Genomic DNA, 21697 nt, shown 5'->3' with positions numbered 1-21697 from the left:
CATATACTGATTTTGTAAATTGATGTCAGATTTTTTTCACAATCTCTTTATATTAATGACACAGCCCAGGAAGCAGAAAAATTTTAATCAATTCTTAGAAAATGTGGAACAGTAGCTTCTACCCTAGTTTCTGAGAAACCAGTTTAGTTTAATTGATTTTCATCCTCATCTTATTTCTGAAAATTGCTTTCAGAATGTGAAGAAAAATCTCTAGACAAAGCTTAATGCCATAAGCATTATAGGCAATGCTCGATGGCAGTCCTTCCTTCCACAAGCACCACAGCCTCTTAATGGGAACTGACGAGTCTCCAAAACACAAGAAATCATGAACTATAATAGTATCGGATTTAGCTTATTCACTGTTCAGCATGTGCTCACATTCCATTGAACATTCAGTTTGGTGAGGAAGAAGTCAAGATGTGTTTCTTCCTATGATGTATTAGAAAAGACCACAGGTAGGTAGGCAAGAAACCATGTTGGCTTCATCTTCAAAACATAGCCAGAGGCCAGACCCTCTTCTTCAGTCTCTTGTTCTCACCCTGGTGACCTTCATCTTATTGCAGAGCTCTCTGGCTGTGACTTTGCCTCCACATGGGCTGTTTTCAACAACCAGTGTGTGATCACAAGTTAGAGCACATCACTTCTCTGATCAAAGTCCTCAGTAGTGTCTTTTCCTTGAATCAACGCCAAGGTCATTCAGAGGCCTTTAAGGTCTTTAATCTGGTGCCCCTGGCCTTATCTGGATTGTACTGATTTGGGTCTCTCTTCAAATGACACTCATCAACTGCATCTTCTCTCATCTCCTCTATCAACTAGTAGTTTGTCCTCTTAGCAGTATCTTGGAATACTTCTTTTGGTTCCACCGGCCTCTCATCATCCTATTGTGGCTTTTCTCTTGTTGAAACCTAGGAGGAGGCTTAGCAGAAACCCTGTCTAACTGGCAGTGTTAGCTCTCCCTGTTGGTTGCTGATGCCTCGGCTAGGCCTCTACCGGGCTCATATGTGAATTTCTTTTCGTATACCTCCCCATGACCTTGTATTTGAGGTTGGAAATCTGGTTTGGCTCCATTTCTTTGAACTCTTTCTTTAGTTCTCAGCCTAAGTGCTCTGCAGAGCCTCTTCATACCTGAGCACCTTAGCCCCGGCCCACAACTCTCAGAGGAAGCACTCTCTACTTCGCACCCAGAGACAAACATGTCCTTGCTATACCAGTCAGCCGGTTGCCTCACCCGCACCTCTCTGCATGCTCTGCTCTCTCTCACTCTAGTTCCTTCTCCCCATTGCATTCGAGAGTACAGAGACTTGAGAAGCCAGCCTGCTGCATGAGCAGGTACACACCAAAGGGGTAAGAGGTCAGTGTCTCCTTCTTGTGCAGTTCTCCTGCTCGTGGGTTTCTCTTACAAATTCCCTTGCTTGGCTCTGACACCGTGAAATGATGCTGATGCTGGGATTGAAGGAGCCCTGGATCCCATGAGCACAAGATGCAATGTGCTTTCTCCAGGCCAGCAACTTCTAGTGCCAAAGATCTCCCCTCCATCCCCCACCCGGATCTTAATCTTAGCTTCTATTAGCCTTGGCAGAGAATTGGTGGTATGGGAGAATCCAAGTTGGTCCTTCTGTCTTTCAGCAATTATAGAGTTGTGTGTAGTATCGTACCTCTTAGAATGTGGGGCCTTATATCTATCAGTTTTCAGCATTGCAATTCAGCTACTCAGTTTTATAGCTAATATGTTCCCTTGCCAGCAGATTCATGAGATTTAATACAAGTGTGATCATTCAAGCACTCTGACCGTGTGTTCATAGGGTTGATTGCTTTAATACATAAACTGTTTGGTTTGGTAAGAAGAACATTTTCTAGATACTTATGAATTTACTATATTCACAAAGCTAAATCACTTGTATTTAACTTCCAGGGCGAAAAGGAACAACCTGTGTTTGCAATGACTGGCCTCCGATGGGGATCCTTCAGAGATGCTGGCGTCAAAGTTAGCAAGTAAAGGATTGCTTACTGGGTTGATATGTGATGAGTCTTTAAAAGTTTTATTCCATCCTGCTTTTGAGGTTTTAAAATACACTTGTCTGCGAGTATATCTTCTGGGTCAGGAAGCTGAATTTGGTATTGATAATGAAATAGGAGCAACCAGGTAAGAGTCTGGAGTCTGTAGGCTGAAAGGACAGGGAAGTTCTATAAAGAGAAGGGCATGTCTATTTTGACACATTTAGCTTAGGTTCAAGCTACGTAGAAGGAGGAAGTGGCATTGCTTATTATACAGCAACATGCTTAGCTGAACCCCAACGCATGCTGTCTGCGCCTCGGCCTCGGGGAGCCCTTACAGTCCTAGTTGGTCAGCAGACTTTGTGTGAGCTGTTGTTTGAAAATGCGCATGGGTGGGCTGCTCCTCTGAAGGGAGAAAGGTGGGTGTCTGGCCTTGCTGACTAGAAGAACGGCTCAGGAGGAGTGATTAGTAGGCCAACGCTGTCCTTCATGGGAATAGACTTAGTTTTGGAGACTCATGTGGAGTGAAACTTCTGGCTAGGAAAGAGGCGTGGAGAGGTAGTGTGGGCCGGCTTCCCGAGGCAGGACTGATGAAGACATCGTGTGAGGTTCATTTCATTCCTAGTGGAGGTGTTCTCCTCCTTTGCCTTCAGCCCAGGGCTTACAGTTTAGTAGAGATTACTGAGTTATGATTGATTTCATGTACAGCTCTCTCGTCAAGAAACCTCTCTTGCAGTTCATGGGCCAGACTGCTAAACTTTCTTCACAGAGATTTCTCACACGTTTCACTCTATTATCCCTGGTAATGAAATTGCCAACAGTGAAATGTCAGTAGGAAAGTACTGCTCTATCTCATTACACACTACAGTTTTTAATGCTTCACATCTTTTTATTTGCAAGTGTGCCATGGTTATGTTGACGCCACAAATTACCTTGTGTTTGATCTGTCATCTCAGATTCCCACAGCTCCCTGAGAGGAATTGCTTAGCTTTCTCTGAGAAAGTCTGCTCAGAACCAATGGCTTTCCAAAGTGTTCGGATCACCAGTTGGGCACTAACACAGGTCAGCTGTCTTAGGAATAGCTCATCTACCTGCTGCATATTTTGGCTGGCTTCTGAACAATGCGTTTCAAAGTCTGCAGGTGGCCACATAATTCCTTGGCTAGGACTGACTGCTGAGTCACTTTTGGTGTGAAATAAGAAACTTGCCCGCCATAGGAAGACTACAAGCAGAGTCCAAATTTACTACTGGAAAAGGTGCAAGGGACTGCTGATACTTTAGAAATAAACCACCTGAACCAGGGTATTTTTTTAGCTGGCTAATTGGGAAAAGGAATAAACTATAAAGGGCTTCAAAATATCACAAAATATCAAATATCCAAGGCCCTCATTAATACCCTCCCAATATTAACCTGAATGATAATTTAGAATGGCTACACTTTAGCTTTATCTGACTTTGTTATTCTGGGACTTTGGGCCTAACTTCCTGTCCATCCCTAATGACCAGTTCTGGATTTCTATTATTGAGCCTTGCCCTTTGTCTGATCTATACCTCTTCCTACCTAAAGTGATTTTCCTCCCTCTTGTATGTGTCTAGATTCAGTTCACTCCCCGTCACTTTCTGCTCCACACTTCTACTTTATCCTGTGTGTTTTATTTCACAGCATGTTTTTTTTCTTTTCTTTTTTTTTTTGACTTTTCTTACCATTAAATAGTGATCAGTTTATACCATGACATATGAAATCACGTGTTATTTACTAGTATTTAGGGGCTGTTAACTTCCTTAAATCATAGGCCCAAAGGTAGGAATTTTACACTGTGCCCTTCTGTATGTTTATACTCTATACATCTTTCTCCATATATGTAATAGGAGCTAAATAAAGGCCTTCTGACATGAATCAGTCAGCAGCAGTCAAGTAGCATGTTGGTATAGGAGCTAGATCTAAAGAGTAGCATCTATATATATCACTTTCTAATTGCAACCTGGCATCTTCCTCTCTAGTAGCTTTATGCACTTAGCAATATGCAATCAATTTTCACTCTGAGACTTAACACTTGGCATATTAAAGCTGTATAACTTGAGTAATGTAAATTATACTGGTTTATATGAATGTATGTGCATTTTGTGTGAGAGGGGCTTTGGGGTACAGGATCCAGTCCTGTGTCTTATAACACATTAGGTCCTGCAGTATCTATAATACACCATCTCTTTGTGGTTTTGGTGCTTTCTTCTTGTGGCCCTTTTAAATGTATACTCAACCTATTCAGTGGGTAAAAGTCTATATTATAATGACTTGTAAATTTGGAGGTCAAAGAGACTTAGGCTATACATCTCTTATTAACTACAAGGATCTTTCTACCATCTAATTGCGTATTGTTAGGTACGCCATTAAAATTTAGGTTAAAACTGTATTTATGTTATGATACAACCTTTAAGCCCCTAGAGCAGCCAATCATAGAGAGGTACAATCCTGATGAATGGATTGTCTTAGATGGTATTTAGAACACTGGTAGATCTTTTCATCTTTTTATCTTGTTTTTTTCTCAGGTACTGGTATCTTGGTCCACTGAAAATCAAAGCAGCCCACTTTTTCAGCACTCTTCAGGTAAATGCAATTTACAGTGTAGAACCTGTCCTATGTTAATGCGATGTTTCTGTGTGACATGTATATTTGAGATATTAGTTCCGTGCTACAGAGCCATATCACATGTTCCAACACTAAATGGAAGCATTTGATTTATATAATTACAGAAAACATTCTTGTTTTGATAGACAAGCACTCCTGTCTGTCTGTCTGTCCGTCCGTCCGTCCGTCTGTCCGTCCGTCCATCCATCCATCCATCCACCCTCATTCTCTGTATGGCCAAGCCCATGTTTATTTGTCTTGGATACCTTTCCTTTGCTACTCATTCACCCACCCTTGCCAGACAAACCTTAAACAGAGTGAGCAGAAAGTCTAGATCATTAATATGTGTATCTATATTAGTACCTGACAATGAACTCAAGATTTGTCATGGATTATAGATAAATTAATTATATGGGAGTGTATATATTATCAGTAGGTTTTAAACTGTGTTGATTAAATAAGTGTAGTACTTACTATATTGGACAGTACTACCAATATAGTATACGTCCCTCATCACAAAGTTCTGCTGGGCAGTGCTATATATATAATACATTAAAAAATAATAAGGTCTGAGGTTATGTGCTTACCAATGAGACATAGAAAAAAGGCTCAACAATTTCATATTAATGAAAAAGCAAATAGGAAAGTCACCCAATAGATAATGTGTTCATCTTTGATGCAGACTATAATTTGGTTGGCTAATCTGAAAATTGGTGTGATAAACTAGGTTCCAGTGTTAATATTTAGAGTTATCTGGCATAATATAAATATGCACATACATACATACACACACACACACATTGAAAAATGTAGCTCTCTTAACCTTCTAAGAAATTCCACTTAGGATAAAAAAATAAAATGGAAAAAACTAAAGTCAGTAAAATGCTTGCAGTAAACACACATAGTTTAAAAAAAATCAAATAGAAACAGCAAGGCCTTTCTATTCCCAAGGCAAACTGATTAGTAAAACGTATTGTTATTAAGGAGAATAGTTTCCTGGTGAAGTAGTAACACCTAGGAAGAAATAGTAGCCATATGTTTAAATGGTGGCATTCTAGATCCTGTAAACACTCTCCCATCAGTATTCATCAAGTGCTTATTGCTATGTGATTGGCATACAAAACACAAACTGCACAGGTTTTCTGTCCTCAGGAAGTAATCATGTGCCAGAGAGGAGTGCAGTGGATCAGCGGCCTGACAGATGGCAGGAGAGAAATGTAGATGGGCAAGACAGGAACAGGAGGGCCTCCTAAACTCGCCCGAGGGTCAGGAAGCCTTCTTGAGGGAGGTAGCATTCATGCTAAATTAGAACTATATAGAACTAGATAAACACCCTTTGGGATAGAGAAATGGGCTGTGTGAAGTCACTGTGATAAAACATGTCATTAATTCAGGCTGGTGTAGTTCAGTGTCTACAAATGGAACTGGAAGGATAGGGCTGACTTGGGCAGGTATTATACACAGATCTGCATTGTGGAAAATTGTTTGACCTCAACATGAGCAAGGAGTTGGGCATGAGTAGCTATAGACTAAAACATCAGATACAAGATTGACCAAGTCAGCCAGCCATAGGGAAAGAGTAGGTGCTGTGGTATAAACTAAAGTTGCTAAGAAGTTGGAAGAATATTAGATTTTTAGTCTGAGGGGCTAGAGTTTTGTAACTCAGTTTTTTATTAATCTTGATGATATTAGGGTAAGACCAAGTTTATGGAGGAAGATGAAAGTTTACTTCTGTGGTGAGTGTAGAATATCTGTAGTTCAAAGGAGTATAGACACAGTTGTAATGTGTCTGGAACTCAGAGAGAGATTCTAGGATAAAGAAATCCGTTTCCATGCTGTAAGAATGTGACTGCCATTGAAAGTATGGCTTTGGTAAAGGTGCCATTAAGAACAGATGGCCAGGAATAGCACAATGGACTGAAAATGTTTAGAAAACTAAGGGAAAAAGTGACTGTACTAAGAGAAAAGCCAAGACTAGCACAGCAGCCAATAGAAGAGGGATGTCAAGAGAGAGAGCGAAGTAAAAGTTTTAGGAAGCAACAACAGGAGTCTAAATCAGAACAGGGGGCTGTCCTCTGAACTTGGGAGCTGCCAAAGGTTTGTCAAGCTCCAAAGTAACGGGGTTAGATTATAGCAAAGAAAGCTAAGAAATAAATGGGAGGTAAAGAAATGGAGACAGTCGGCAGTCATGGCACAGACCTTTGATCCCAGCACTTGGGAGGCAGAGGAAGGCAGATCTCTGCGAGTTCAAGGCCAGCCTGGGCTAAAGAGTGAGTTTCAGGACAGCCAAGGCTACACAGAGAAACCCTGTCTTGAAAAACAAAATAAAACAAAGAGAGACAGAGAGAGAGAGACAGAAAGACAGACAGACAGAGACAGACAGAGGAAGGAAAATGCAGATAGCAAAGGTAGATTGTTTCTTCAAGAAACTTGACTTTGAAGAAGAGGAGACAAGAAACAGGAGGGCAATAGAACATTGGTTTTTAGATGAACAAATGCCTGTGTCTATATATCCCAAAGCAGAAGGGGAGAATGGGAAAGTGAAAAGAAAGGAGACAGAAGAGGTGACTGAGTTGGTTAAACCCATACACACACGGAACCCAGGGGAAGGGCTTCTCTTTACACTGAGACGGAAATAGTGCTTCGATCCGGAAGACAGTGACATTAGAGGGATTTGGGACTTTTTCCCTGATGAGCCTGACATGCTTTGACACAGTTGGTCTTCTGAAAAGGAAGCAGGTGATGGATGGTAAAGGTGGACAGAATATTTAAATATAAAAGTCAAGAGAATTTGTACTGTTGCATAGTCCCAGAGCCTGAGAGTTGGTGATGTCACTGATAGGCTCCTCTAACTACACAATCCTGTCAATACTCAGGAGGAGGATGCTTCCCCCACTCAAATAAATGTTAAGCCCTGATTTAAGGCTCCCTCCCTCCCTCCCCACTGACATTAATAATAATAATAGATAAAATGTATAAAAATAACTAGTGTGAGAATGATAAGCTTTGAGGCAGTGGTGAGGCATTAGGCTGCATTTGAATTGAGTCTTAGCCATAGCATTCTGCCCTCCACATGGAGTATGATACCAGCAGTGAAGTAGGCGTTTGATGCAACTGATTTCATTAGTTTTTTGTGTGCCATTGATAAACCAAAGGTAAGTTTATTATGGGACCTCTCTGCTCATTCATATTGATTTCTATTGTTGGGACAAGTAAGTGTGAGCAGTAGTAGTCAGTTCAGTTTGGCTTTCTCTGTTGTATGTTAGGGGAAGTAATACAGACCAGAGGTCACTGTGTTCATGACTTTAAGGCAAGGTTTTAAGAAGAAAGGGAAGCTTGAAGTCTTCATAGTCCAAAGTAGAGAGAACTCTACCCATTGAAGAGACAATTAGCTTGTTAGAATTCTGACCTTTGCAAAGCAAAGCCCTCAGAGTTAGGAATCAAACGTACATGATGAAACTGTTTTCTTCTTCACTAACAGGAGTGGCCTCAGACTCATCAGGCCTCCATCTCTTACACGGGACCTAGAGAGAGACCTCCCAGTGAGCCTGAAGAGACCCCTCCCCGACCTTCTCTGTACCGGAGAATATTACGCAGGCTTGCCTCATTCTGGGCACAGCCACAGGATGGTGAGCAACATGGAGACTGTGGGTCACAAGCCCTGCCCAGCTTCAAAGGTGCCTTGAAGCAGATGCCCAGAATCAGTTCTAGATGCTTCGCTGGAGCAGGAGCCAGTGCAGGCCTTCCAGTGGAATTCAGACTGCTGGCTGTTGCCAGGGCAGGCTTCAGTGTCGTGTGAACGGGCGCAGTGATTTCTGTGTAGTCCTTGTCACTGACGTCTGTGCTGTTGTGCCTGCTTTCAGTGAGCATGCTTTAGGCATAGAGAACCATTGTTTATCCCTGAGTATAGGAAAGGTAAAGCACAGAGCTGGACAAAGAGCTGAGGAAGCCAAGCACAGCTGTCAGCAGCTCAGCAGTCTGGTGTGTGTGTGTGTGTGTGTGTGTGTGTGTGTGTGTGTGTGTGTGTGTGTGTGTGTGTAATGTCATTGGAAACACTGACCCATGTCTGATGGATTCCCACAGCCTTCTCCCGAGAGGTGATCCCAGAGGTCTGGAAAGATATGCAGCTGTCCACCATTGAGCTGTCCATCACCACCCGAAACAGCCAACTTGACCTGATGGTAAGTGCACTCATTTTTTTAAAAAAGAGAATTTGGTGTCTGGGGAAAAATGACAGGTGATTTTCTTGCACTAATTCAGTATTTTTATGTTTTGCTCTGTGGGCATAAAGATGAAAGGATCAAGTAAAGGAGGCTATAGTGTGCCTTTGAGAAACAATAGCATTGAGAAGTGGTAGCTGAGTGTATTGGGGCACAGGAGCCTGAGGATCTCTGAACAAATATTTTGCTCATGTTTGGGTGACCTTTAGGGGACTCAGGAAAGAAGCTTTAAAAGTGAAAAGCTTGAAAAAAGTTGAACTTTCACTTGAGTAAACATGCATTATTTTTGTGACTATATTAAATACATAGACTCAGATTCTCCAGGAGAAACACACAGATCTATAGCTATACACATATGGGAGTCTTGTTTGACTTTGGTGAGACAGGGTCTTGCTATGTAGTATAAGCTAGCCTCAAATTGAGATCTTCCTGCATCAGCCTCCTAAATGGTGGAATTACAGGCCAGTGTGCCATGTGTAGGCTATCATACATGATTTTTGGATACAATCTGTAGACAGTGCACTGTCAGAGCAGTAGCTATTAGCCTTATGTGGCTATTTAAAGTTCAGAGGATTAAATAAAGTTTAAAATGCAGTTCCTTAGCCATGGGAGCCATATTTCAAATGCTCAATAGCCATATGTAGCTTATGGCTACCATACTAAATGTACAGATATGAAAATTTCGATTAACTTAGAAAATTCTGTACACTAAAACAAGAAAACACAAACAGTGAAATAAAGCGAACTGAACTGTCAGCTGATCATATGTTGCCTAGAAGCAGAGAATTGATTTTCTAATTTTAAATGATGGAAAGTCAAAAGAATGATATATCATGGTGCACGAGACACGTTTAAGTCACATTTCAGAATCCAAAATAAAGCAATATTGTAACACAGATGTGTTCCTTTATATGTATTTCTCATACTAAACCTGGCATTCCAGGGAAGAGGGCGGAGTAGTTGTGACAGAGACTAGGTAGCCCCGGAGCCTTAGATGTTTGCTGTTTAGCCATTTCTGGAAAAACCATACTGACCCTAGAATGGAGAAAACTTTAGTTATTTATGTTAATTAACAACAGTGCCAGCATAAGTCATTCTCAATTGTGGGCTAATTACTATAATATATTCAACTTTTATGAAAATGAGAGTAGTCTACTCACTGTTATCCTGGCCAATCAGAAAACTGGCAGATGGAGCTGCAATGTAGTGGGAAGGTTAATCTCAACGTTTATGTTTGGAGTATTGCTTTGTTTTCTACTTACACAAGGAATTTGTATCTCCTGTAAAATATTTGCAAACACAGCCCCCTTTTCTTTCTGAAATAATTCTAGTTGAATTAAAGTACTAAATTCAAAATAATAAGACTACTTAAGTATTGAGTAAAATTTAAATGATTTTTCAGTATAAACTTGGAAAGCACAGAAGTTTTTCTAAGCATGACACCTAAGGCAAATTTTATATTGATGCATTCATCTACTTATTTAAAAAGATAAACTTCGGAATAGCAGTTAGGGAAAATATTGGAATGTGGCAGACCAGCATTTATTAACTTTCCTTATCACAAACTCCTCAAATAAATCAATAAGAAGCAAACAGAGACAGTGGCCCAAGGGCTAAAAATAGAAAATGTACCAGGCAGCAGTGGCACACGCCTTTAATCCCAGCACTTGGGAGGCAGAGCCAGGCGGATCTCTGTAAGTTTGAGGCCAGCCTGGTCTACAGAGTGAGATCCAGGATAGCCAAGGCTACACAGAGAAACCCTGTCTCGAAAAAACCAAAAGAAAAAGAAAAGGCACACAGAGGGAAAATAGCTCATATTTGCTGACTTTATTATGTGGGAGTCGTCCTAAGAATCTTACATAAATTAGTTAACTTACCCTCAGATTAACTACATTTTATACTAAGGTTAAAGAAAAAGTGTTCAATGTCGAAGAAACACCAACTGCAATAGTAACTTCTGGATCGCAGTGGTTACACAGCACAGGAGCACTCGGGTGATGTGCATGGGAACAGAGCTCTCTTTTGTCCTTAATGAAACTATAAGCTGTAACCCTCCTATTTTTGGTAGAGTATATAAAGTGTCTAGAACCCATGCATACCCCCTTGTCCTGGCAAGCATAGTTGTTTAATTTGTGGGCGTGAACAGTTAAATTCTTAGTGCTCATAGTCCTCCCTTACTTACAGAGAATTCTGAAAACACCATGAATCAATGAGATTGGAAAGTCCTTTGTTCGGAGGGATTTTTGAAGAGAAGATAAAATTCCTATTACACATTTTCTTTATTCTTAGCCTTTGGCAACAGTGTATTCCCAGTATTTTGCTTGTGTTCTTTTGCCATTGTTCTTTTCTCTGATGACTGAATCTCTATGAATGCACTGAGCTCAGTGGGCATATGATTGCAGCTCTAGATGAGCAGCCCCATTCAGAGTGCTAAAGGCTTTTATCTCTGTGCTAATTACAAAGGTATGTGACACTGTACTTCTTATCACTAGTGGAGCACATTCCTTTTTCTTCTTTCTGTTTTCCTCACCACTACAGAGCAAATAGAATAAAATATTCAGACATTGTAGCTGTCATGTAATAGCTTGGAATTTTTATTTATCATTAAAATAATACTTCCACAGTATGAAAACAGCTTTAGGAGTGTAGAATGTCAGAAATTTAATGTCTCTTAAATAAGCATTTTTATTCTTTAACAGCAACACATACTAAATAGATTGATTAAATGAATATTATGCTTTTATTTAATTTATAATCTTTGTATTTACTAATATGGCAAAATGCTCACCATATATGGCTGAGTGAAGAACCAGCTTAAAATGATTTTCATGAGGTGGTTGGTTCCATTTTTATTCAAAAAAGAAAAACTGCCATCTATAATTGAGCTTTGTGAATGATGAAGGTAAGGCTCCACTTGTATTTACTCATTTCATTAGCCAGTTGTTGGGGCCAGTTTATTGAAGTGCCACCCATCTTTTCCCCTAGAGCTGGACAGGTGATTGTGAGCCACTGTAGTGGAATATTTTAAGGTGTGTTACTTTTGTTTATGTTGCATTTGTTTAACTCTGTGAAGCAGTGATACTTTGCCTGTCCAGAACTCCTGATGGTCTAACAGAACTGGCCAATAGCCAGGCAGGAAGAGAGGATAGGTGGGGCTGTCAGGCAGAGGGAATATAGAGAGGAGAGATCTGGGAAGAGAGATAAATCTATCAGCCAGAGAAGGAGGAGAAATCCAGGAGCCAGCCACCCAGCTACACAGCAAGCCATGGATTAAAGGTAAGATTTACAGAAATAAGAGAACGGGAAAAGCCCAGAGGCAAAAGATAGACAGAATAATTTAAAGTTAAGGAAAGCTACCTAGAAACCAAGCCAAGCTAAGGCTGGGCATTCATAAGTAAGAATAAGCCTCCATGTGTGATTTATTTGGGAGTTGGGTGGTAGCGCCCCACCCCACCCCCTTCCGCAACAAAAGATAAAATACCAACAACAGCAAGCCACCCAATGAGGGTGCTGGGAACCGAACTCAGCTCCTCTGGAGCTCCTCTGGAAGAGCAGCAAGCACTGCTATCTCCTGAGCCATCGCTTCAGCCCTATGATTTCTATAAATACTTTAGAATGTTTATTAGGTTCCTCATAAAAGTTTTATAAGGTTGCATTGTACATATAGATCAATTTGAGGAGAAATGGCATTTCTATAGTATTGACCCTTCTGGCGTATCAATGTGATGTATCTCTTCATTTACTGAGGTCTTCAGTATCTCTCAATGAAGTTTTATGGTTTTCTCTATAGTATTTGCCTATTGTTGGTTATCTTACTTTTGATACTGTTATCAATATATCTCTTAAAACTTCATTCTCTAACTGACTAAAAAGACAGACATTAAATTGATTTGTGTGTGTGTGTGTGTGTGTGTGGTGTGTGTGTGTGTGTGTGTGTGTGTGTGTTGATGCTGAATCAGCATCCTAATTAAATTCTTATTATGTTTGCCTATGGGCTCTTTTAGACCTGCTATAGATTTTGCTATATCGACAGCAAACAGTGACAGCTCTGTCTCTTCCTTTACCGTTACAATCCTCTGCCTTTCCTCACCACCCTGTGAGGACTTCAGTGGTGCTGGACAGAGTATTGCTTACGGGAGCCTTTGCTTTGTACTTGAATGTGATGAAATTTTTTTGATACCTTTTATTAGATAAGCAAGTTCCTAATAAAGAGAACTTGCTAGGTTTGCTAAGAGCTTTATTAACTTTAAATTTCTTAGACATTAAATTCTATCAAGTATCTTTTCATCATCCCTTAAAACAATAAGCTTCTCACCGCATCTGCCAATATGAGTTGATTTTTGAATGGATATGAGACTATTGGCCAAGATACTGAGCAAGCAATAGGTTTACCTTTGTACATTCGACACTGATCAAAATCTGTGAAATAACTGTTGCCAGACACTGGCAAGAAGCAGACAGCACAGGGCAGGGGTCCCAGAGAGAGGACACTCAGGTGAGGTGTGCCTTATGTCTGCCCCAGCCTCCTGCTTGACAGAGGCCGCTGCATGGAGGCAGGGCTTACCAGGGGTCCACAGTCTCCTCAGGGAAGGCATCTTTGAGAATTCAGGGGATCAGGGCATTGAGAATTACAGGGCAAAGGAAAAGAAATCTGCCTTGAGGGGTGAGACAGGGATCCACAGATCTCTGTAGCCTTCGTCTGTATTTTCACTGATATATGCATATGAGAAGCCACCTGAGTTGAAGAAATAACTCCTCACAAGAAACAGGCTCAGTCCTGAGAGATTCAGTCACATAATAAGACCAAGAAATGTGTTCCCACCGGGTGAAGGTGAAAATTGTCAGAGCTGGGGTGTTGATTCTTAAAAAGGCATTTCCTCAGTAATGGGACAAACTAGTCTGATCCAGGCTGACATTTCCTCTAGCGAAATCTGGAGACCAACTTGCAGTCACCATTTCCAGGTAACCTAACTGTGCCTCTAACAAAGCTGAAGGGTGGCTGTCAGCAGAGGATAACCACAGGCACATCTGGCCAGCTGCCTTCAAGCTAGGGTGTTGTTACATTTTAAACAGATGGGATCACACAGAATTCAAGTTTCTGTGGCTTCTATTGGAATGCAAACACACTAATTTATTAAGTACTGCATGACTGTTTTTACATGGGACACAGCAAAATCTAGTGGCAATCATAGAGCCTTCTGATACCTCTGCTGGCCCTTAACAGAGAACACATGTTGGTGTCCATTCTACCTGGAACATGGCTGTGCTGCCCCGCTGCAAGTTTAAATATGCCTCTTTATCCGCTATGCTATTAATTAGACCTGGTGGCTAGATCGTTTCCCTCGTCCTCCCTGCCAGCTCCCAATGCCATGTCCCATCATTGGCCTGTATCACTGTCCTGGCATCTGCTGAACCTTTGCTGCTCCTGATCATTTCTCTGTAATGTTCTTTACTGGCTCACTGCCTGCCTCTGCATTGAGACCCCTGTCTCAATTCTTAGCCCAGCAGGCAGAGTGACCCTATTACAAAAAGCCATAACATTACCCTCCTTGGAACCCTCCAGCGGCTCTCCATTTCACTCACCCTAAAAGACACATTCCGTAAAGTGGTCTCCAGAGCCCTACCCAACAAGATGCTCCCTTCGTCTCCATCTTCATCTGCTTCTCTTGTCCTTGCCACTCAGTCTGCTCAGACATGTGGATTTCTTTGCTGTTCTCTGTACATTTCATGGATGCCCCCACCTGAAGGCCTCTGTTTAGGTACTTCTCTTTGTATGCATGGCTTGTTCCTAGAATAGTGCTTTTCAAAGTATGGTCTTTAGATTGGCAGCATAGATTACCTGGATATTGTTTGAACTAAAAATTCTTGAGCTTTACCACAGGCCCCTGAGCTAGAAACTCTGAGAATGATAGCAGAGTCTGAGTCTCTTTAAAATTAACTTTTAGCCACAGATGCAAACAGGATCCTGATGTTAACCAACCCTCCTGGGATACCCGTGATTTGAAAACTGCTGCTCTAGATGAATACATGTCTTGTTGTTCACCTCCTGGGCTTCTTATCAGAGTCACCCTCTCACCTGTCCCTCTTTAAAACATAACTCACTGGGGCAGGAGAGATGGCTCCACAGTAGAAGAACACTTTCTACTCTCCCAGAAGACCCAGGTCTTCAGAGGACTCAGGCTCGATTCCCAGCACCCACACAGTGGCTCACGATCATTTAATTTCAGTTCCAGGGGATCTGACACCCTCTTCTGACCTCCATGGACATCTTGAACGCATATAGTGTATGGGCATACAAGCAGGCAAAACACATATAAAATAAAAGTAAATAAATATTTTAAAAAGTTACTGCTACCAATATCACCTAAGGCTTGTTTATTTATGATATTTTGTAATATATTTTGATGTATTTCTAATATACCTCTTTTCTACTGTATTCAGAAATACACTGTTTTATTCTATCTACTCCTTACACTCCCAACAGTAAAATGTAAGTTCTTTGTGGGCAAAGCTCCTTGTGGGTTTTGTTCAATGATGTAACCCAAAAATTCTGAGGGATTAAAGAAATTTGGCTGGCGCTCGGTAGGTAGTTGAGTGAAGTGTGAACTCTGAGCAGTCATTATGTCAGAACATTGTGTTTGTAATTCCTGGTTGGGAGAGATGTGCTTCGTGATACATTTGAACCTCTAGCAAGGGCTCTCAGAGGCTTGTGTGTGTTCTCCTGGGCCGACATGTTCCAACTCCTCCAAGAAGCCCACACGAAGGCTAGGCTTGGGGTGCTGGCCCATGACTGGTAGCAAGCTGAGGACGGCACAGAACTCAGGACTCTTTCCACAGCTCTCCCTTGTGGATCATCTTTCGGCGTTGGTATGGATAGAACCACAGTTTTACAACTCTTACTGGGGAATCAAGAGGTTGCTGTCTTCTACTCTGATTGCCTATCACGTTTGCATTTAGAGCGTTTTAAAGAAGACGGGCACCTGTGGGTGACAGCTGCGTTAGCCCAGTTTTCAAGTCTTAACATTCATGTTCTTAATCTTTCCAGAGCAAAGAAGACTTTATGAACATTTTCATTGAGCCTGATACTGTCAGCAAAGGAGATTTCATAACCATAGGGTAAGCGCCTGGCCTTTGGGAAATGGAGCTGCATGAGATAACTTGTGTCGTCAAACCTTTCTGTTCAGAGTGGGCTCTCCACTTAAGGTGGAGACCTGGTAAAGGCCTTGTCTGTCTGTTTGGGAATTCTTCTTTTTTATAATGGAGCTGGCATGTCTGGTGCCTGTGTACTTTTGCCTCTGCTCATTTTGGGAAAAGCACAATGTAACAGTCTGCCTTTCAATTGAAATTAAAGAATTCAGTGTTGCAGGCATAGTCCAGGACTCGAGTTTCAGGCCAAGAGCTTGATTGGCTCCTCACTGGTCTTGGGACTCTAAGGTCACTGACTTGTCTAAATCCTTTCCCATCTGTAAAACGGAAGGATATTATGTCCACCATCTCCGGGCTGCTTGTTAGTCTCAAGGAGGCTTTTGACACTGAGCCTCACTTCCCAGTATCTTTTACTGTGCATGCCATTCACCTCGTCTTCCTGTTCCCAGAACATCAAGGACAAACTTGAAAGGACACTGCATACCTGGACATTTCCCAGGCTTCCCCTTTTCTCATCCAGTAGACTCTTCAGAGTCCTGCCTGATTTGTTAAGTCCTGCCTCAGCCGGATCGTCATTGGCTGAGAATTCTGTAAACCCTCCAGACATCTTCCAAGTATCTAAGGAGCTGTGTGTTCCCATGCCAACAGGAGTCTGCTCAGCTGCCTTTGCATTGTCCTGGTGCTCCCTCTCGTGCCCATTTAGGGATTGGACATTGCTGCTCTTGCAGCTGTATCTCCATGGCTGCGTCATTATCTATGCCAGCGTAGGCAGCGGAGTGGCTTTCATTAGTCTGTGTTGTTCTCGCCTTTGATACAGATTCTTCAGACACTGAATGGCTCCTTGGAGCCTTTGATTATTCTCGCTGTATAGTAAAGGGAAGAAGGAAGAAGGCTGTCCCTTCTACAGTGGGCACAAATCACACAGTATCTTAAGTGATTCTGGCTAGTGGTGGCAGCCATATTCAAACCTCCTTTATAAAACTGACACCCAAACAAAAAACCCCACCGTATCTCTTAAGTTAGATGGCATTATATTCACATTCTTATCACCAAGTTTCCTTTTGGTCCTTAAGGGAAGTAAATTTGTGTAATTCATGTGTCCACTGAATATCGTAATGGAACATGGTGAAGCTGCTTTTAAAACTCTGATGACAATTCCATATACAAAAGAATTGCTGTTTCCAAATAACAATAGATAATAGACTTTTTTTTTTGAGACAGGGTCTCTTACAGCCCAGGCTTGCCTTTAACTCCCCAAGTAGCTCAAGCTGGCCGTAAACTCCTGTTTCTATCCTTTCTTATTTATCATAACCAGCCAAATGGGGTACATATGCATTGAGGTCCAGTATGTTTGTGCCTGACTGCTTTACTCCAAGGCCATTTAATAAAGGTAAATGTGCTAAGTAGGCGATTACATATGGAGATTTATCAGAAAACATCTAAGACTGTTTATAGAGATTAAAGAAGTATCTAACCTAAACTAGAATAAAACGAGTTTGTCCTTAATAAAGGATCACAGAAGTTTGATGCTTTTCTCAAAGGATGTAATTACATCCCAATTTTTAAATTTAAGATTAACAATTTAAGAACTAGATAGGTGCAGAACCATTTAAAAATAACGGACAACTGAGAGAAACAGCCTCAGCTTGATGCAGTTCTCTACAGCAAGACAATCAGTCTGCTCGCTCCAGAACAGATCACAACACTAGACAAGAGTCATAGGGAAAATGTGTCGTGTCCTCGTCTCTTTCACTTGCCCTCAAAAGGGGAGACTGGGCTTTTCTGCAGTCTAGTGCAGTTGCCATCAGAGATCTGACCTTGCTTTTTCTTACACTAATAGAAGTAAGAAGGTGAGAGACCCTGGCCTGCGCGCAGCTGGTACCGAGTGTCTTCAAGCCAGTCACTGCACTCTGCTGCTTCCTGAGGTAAGCTGGGCCCGTACTGCACTCTGCTGCTTCCTGAGGTAAGCTAGGCCGGCTGCTGTTTTGGCTTGGTCTGTCTGTCCCTCCATTTTCTTCTTCCTCCTTCCACACTGACTGCCATTTAGGCGCCTTCTGTTTGGCAAACTCGTTATCAGGTCTGAGGTAAAGGAGAGAGGCAGAAGCTTCTAAATTACTGATTGGGAGCAGGCCTCCGAGGACTTCGAGTCTCTAAGCCAAGCTTTTCCCTCAAAGTGATCCTTAGGTTCCCCTGACCTTTGCTTCTTCATGCCAATAATGCAAAAGATGTTTCCAAGAGTATTATCTGAGCCATTTTCTAGCTGGTAAACAGTGGATTTTCTTTTTTCCTTAAAGTATGCTGTTGTGTGCTACACTTAGAATAACAACAGCCTTTCTAAGTAGGACTAAAAAGTGAAGACACATGAATTGAAAGTAATCTGATTGCTGCTGCTCCAGGAGAGATGTACTCCAGGTCTCTGAAGAGCGACGGCCGTGCTGCGGCTGGCTTGCATTGAAACTGCAGGCAGATAGGAGGTGCCCCCGTGTGCTGCCACCATGATGTCGTGGAGCAGATGCTGGATTAACTGAGTTATGGCAGGGCTCCACAGTCTGTAATGGTGCTGGTGTTGGCACACCCAAGTCTAAAGTCCAGCAGGTCTTGGGGAGTAATGAAAATGAGTCAGTGGACACAATGTCCCTCACATGAGAATTAGCTGTCGTTTTTTTGCTTTTAGCTTAGAAGGATTATAGTCTCTGGCCCTAGGTTACACATTCATCAGTTTTTTTCCCCAATGGATATCCTTGCTTATTTATCATGTTAGTTCTTTGACAGTTTCATACATGTATAATATGGAAGGGCTCTTGCCTTTTGGTAATTTTTTTTGTCTTTTTGAGACAGGGTTTCTCTGTGTAGCTTTGAAGCTTGTACTAAAACTAGCTCTGTAGATCAGGCTGTCTTTGAACTCAGAGTTCTGCCTGCCTCTGCCTCCCAAGTGCTGGGATTAAAGGCGTGCGCCACCACTGCCTGGTGCCTTTTGATTAATGTTTTGAAATTTTAACCTCATTCAAGCTCCAAAATGCTCTTTGAGATACAAGTTTTAAAAAAGAAAAAAAATCCTTTTCACGGACTGGAGAGAAAACTGAGGTGTTTCTGGGACCATTCAGCACTGGGAGATTTTGTTAGGTTGGGCCCTCGGGGGAGATGCTTCCTTAACCACAGTGAGGTCACAGAGGTGCATTCAGAACCCCTCCTCTCTCCAGGGCACTGAGGGCTCCTTCAGCATTGACAGCGAGGAGTACGAAGCCATGCCCGTGGAGGTGAAACTGCTGCCCCGGAAGCTGCACTTCTTCTGTGACCCAAGGAAGAGAGAGCAGATGCTGCAGAGCGCATCCCAGTGACCCGGCAGCAGCCTGGCGCTCGCAGGCCGCACTTCGAGCCACCAGTGGGACCACAAGGGGACGGGTGTGCTTCATCTGTCCCTGGAGTGTTGTTGTCACAGGATCCCAAGGGAATTTTCATGGCAAGTACTCCTGCCCCCTCCTCCCGTAGTGCTTCCTAGTGTGCATACCCTGTCACCCAGCTGGCGGTCAGCCTTGTTAGCCCATGCTTTCCTTGTGCCGCCATGGTAGTTGATCCCTCCTCCATAGTGCTTTGCTCCGGCTGGGTCAAGGAAGTTCTTGCACTCAGTGAGCTGGAAAGGGCTGGGATTTTCTGATTGCCCCACAGTGGAGAGTGGAATGTGTAGACTAAGCTCCTGTTCCAGTTTTCTGACCGTCCTAGGGCATCCAAGGGAAGCAGCTGCCTTCTTCAGGTGCCTCTCCCTCTTTCTGGGCTCTCTCATGGGTGCTGTGCCTCCGTGACCTCCACTTTGGCTGGTCTCCATCTGGAAAGCAGATGTGAGGTGGTTCCCTCCTCAGCCATGGCTAACATACTATGTTGTTGAAAGAGCAAACCCGTGCTTCTTCATTGTTAGTTTGCATGTGCACAACTGAGGCGCACGGTGAAACTTACCGACCTGGGATCCACCCCAACACCGTGGAACTCAATCTGGCTGGAATCTTCATTTAAACGGCTGCTTCCTGGGTCAACCAACCTGACCTAGAGGAAGTATTTTAAAACTACTTCATAAACTGACTTTCCCAAATGTATTATATGTATTTTTTAAAAATCACGTATTCATGTTGACATCTGTCATTTTTCATGGGAAGTTACACACTTGTCAGTGTGCTTTCTGGTGTTATGTGAATACTGTTGTTTACAAATAAAAAGTGTCACATCATTCTTTTAAACATAGCCAGTGTAATTTAAATGCATCCCTCATTTATGTATATAAATAAACTAGTGAAGTAACTCTTCACTATTTGAAATTTAAAATTTTTTTTTCTCCCTTGGGCGCATCTCTAAACCACTGTGTCAGCAAAGGGATTCTTATCATAGTTTATTTTTATGCTTGGCATTTTTTACCAATTGCTTTTCCTCAGCAAAAAATACAAGTCTAAATAACTTATGGGCTAACTCATTACAGAACAACTGTTTTAACAATTATTGGCATATATTATTAGAGTTATTTGAAGCAGTAAGTAGGTTTTTGGTAGTTGAAAATTGTTATTAGAATGTTCTTGTTCGTAACTAGTTCATTTATCCAATATGTAAATAATTGTGGTGAGACAAGGATATCCAGTATCAGTTATATTCCTTTTTCATTTTTTATTATTTATGAGCCCAGAAAGAAGATGGGAGTAAGAATTACAACATTTTTTAATTGCTTTGACATTAGTGGGAAAAAGTATACTACTGCATTAAAATTAATAATGATCTCTTAACTAACAATCTGATTAGATCTTCCTCTAGTCTGTTGCAAGCTGAGAACTAAAAACATTTGATTTTATAGAAGGAGTTCCTATCAGGTCATTAGTACCATTTATTTGGGTTTTTTTACGTTGTTTTAAAAATTTATTTTATGTGCATTGGTGTTTTGCCTACATATGTATATGTGTGAGGGTGTCAGATCTTGGAGTCACAGACAGTTGTAATGTGGGTGCTGGGAAGTGAACCTGGGTCCTAACCGCTGAGCCTTCTCTCCAGCCCCAGTACCATTTACTTTAGTACTAGCATGGGCATTTCCTTTGCTCATGCCGAGAAGCCCCTGAACTCCAGAAGGCCTGCACTGTATGAATTTGGTTTGAGCCCTTGTCATTGTGAAAGAGAAAGTGACACCTTTAGTAGCAGAAACTTCAGGAAGATAAAATTCAAATGTAAAGACAGTAAGATACCCACCCACGTGTCCCACTGCAGTCAAGTCAGTGCATGAATGGAGTAGATAGACAGTGCCTACAAAAAAGCCCGGAACTCAAGACCACAGAACATAAGGCTTGCCTGTTGGGTTCTGTGTGCTTGTGGTGGTGGTAAGCGTTCTGCTTTAACAACAGCAAACAGATGAGTCTGGAGATGAGCGTAAATCACTTACCCTGTGCCAGCTGTGGAGGGGAAGGGGCTGCTATGTTATATGGAAATAAAAGACTGTGCTTCTGTAACAGCATGAAGGACCAGTATAGTATCTAGCATTCGTTCTTAAAACACCGTGTGTAGCCGCAGATTCTAACCATAACTGCCATGAGGTTTGGAAAGGAATTGGGCCCAAATTAAGAATTTTGCTCACATGCTGGGCAGTGGCGGCACATGCCTTTAATCCCAGCACAGCCAAGGCTGTTACACAGAGAAACCCTGTCTCGGGGAGGGGGGACGTTTTACTCCCTAGTTTCTTCTAAGG

General features: G+C 42.0%; 1 protein-coding gene across 3 annotated transcripts in view; it reads left to right on the top strand.

The window, feature by feature from the left end:
• The window catches only part of Agk (acylglycerol kinase), a 77409-nt gene extending 57189 nt beyond the window's left edge, over positions 1-20220 (top strand). For 2 of the 3 annotated variants that reach the window (XM_006997082.3, XM_076566447.1), the window contains exons 10-16: positions 1913-1992; positions 4543-4600; positions 8103-8250; positions 8705-8802; positions 15887-15957; positions 17828-17912; positions 19188-20220. In XM_006997082.3, the coding sequence (XP_006997144.1) occupies positions 1913-1992; positions 4543-4600; positions 8103-8250; positions 8705-8802; positions 15887-15957; positions 17828-17912; positions 19188-19325 (678 nt within the window). In that variant the 3' untranslated portion in view covers positions 19326-20220. Of the gene's footprint in view, positions 1-1912; positions 1993-4542; positions 4601-8102; positions 8269-8704; positions 8803-15886; positions 15958-17827; positions 17913-19187 lie in introns of all 3 variants that reach the window. The other variant, XM_042273104.2, reaches the window with a different exon arrangement.
• The last annotated feature ends 1477 nt before the right edge of the window (positions 20221-21697 follow it).

This window comes from Peromyscus maniculatus, chromosome 3, assembly GCF_049852395.1.
Source record: "Peromyscus maniculatus bairdii isolate BWxNUB_F1_BW_parent chromosome 3, HU_Pman_BW_mat_3.1, whole genome shotgun sequence".
In the NCBI taxonomy this organism is placed as follows: domain Eukaryota; kingdom Metazoa; phylum Chordata; class Mammalia; order Rodentia; family Cricetidae; genus Peromyscus; species Peromyscus maniculatus.
This window is presented reverse-complemented; position numbering and strand designations above follow the sequence as displayed.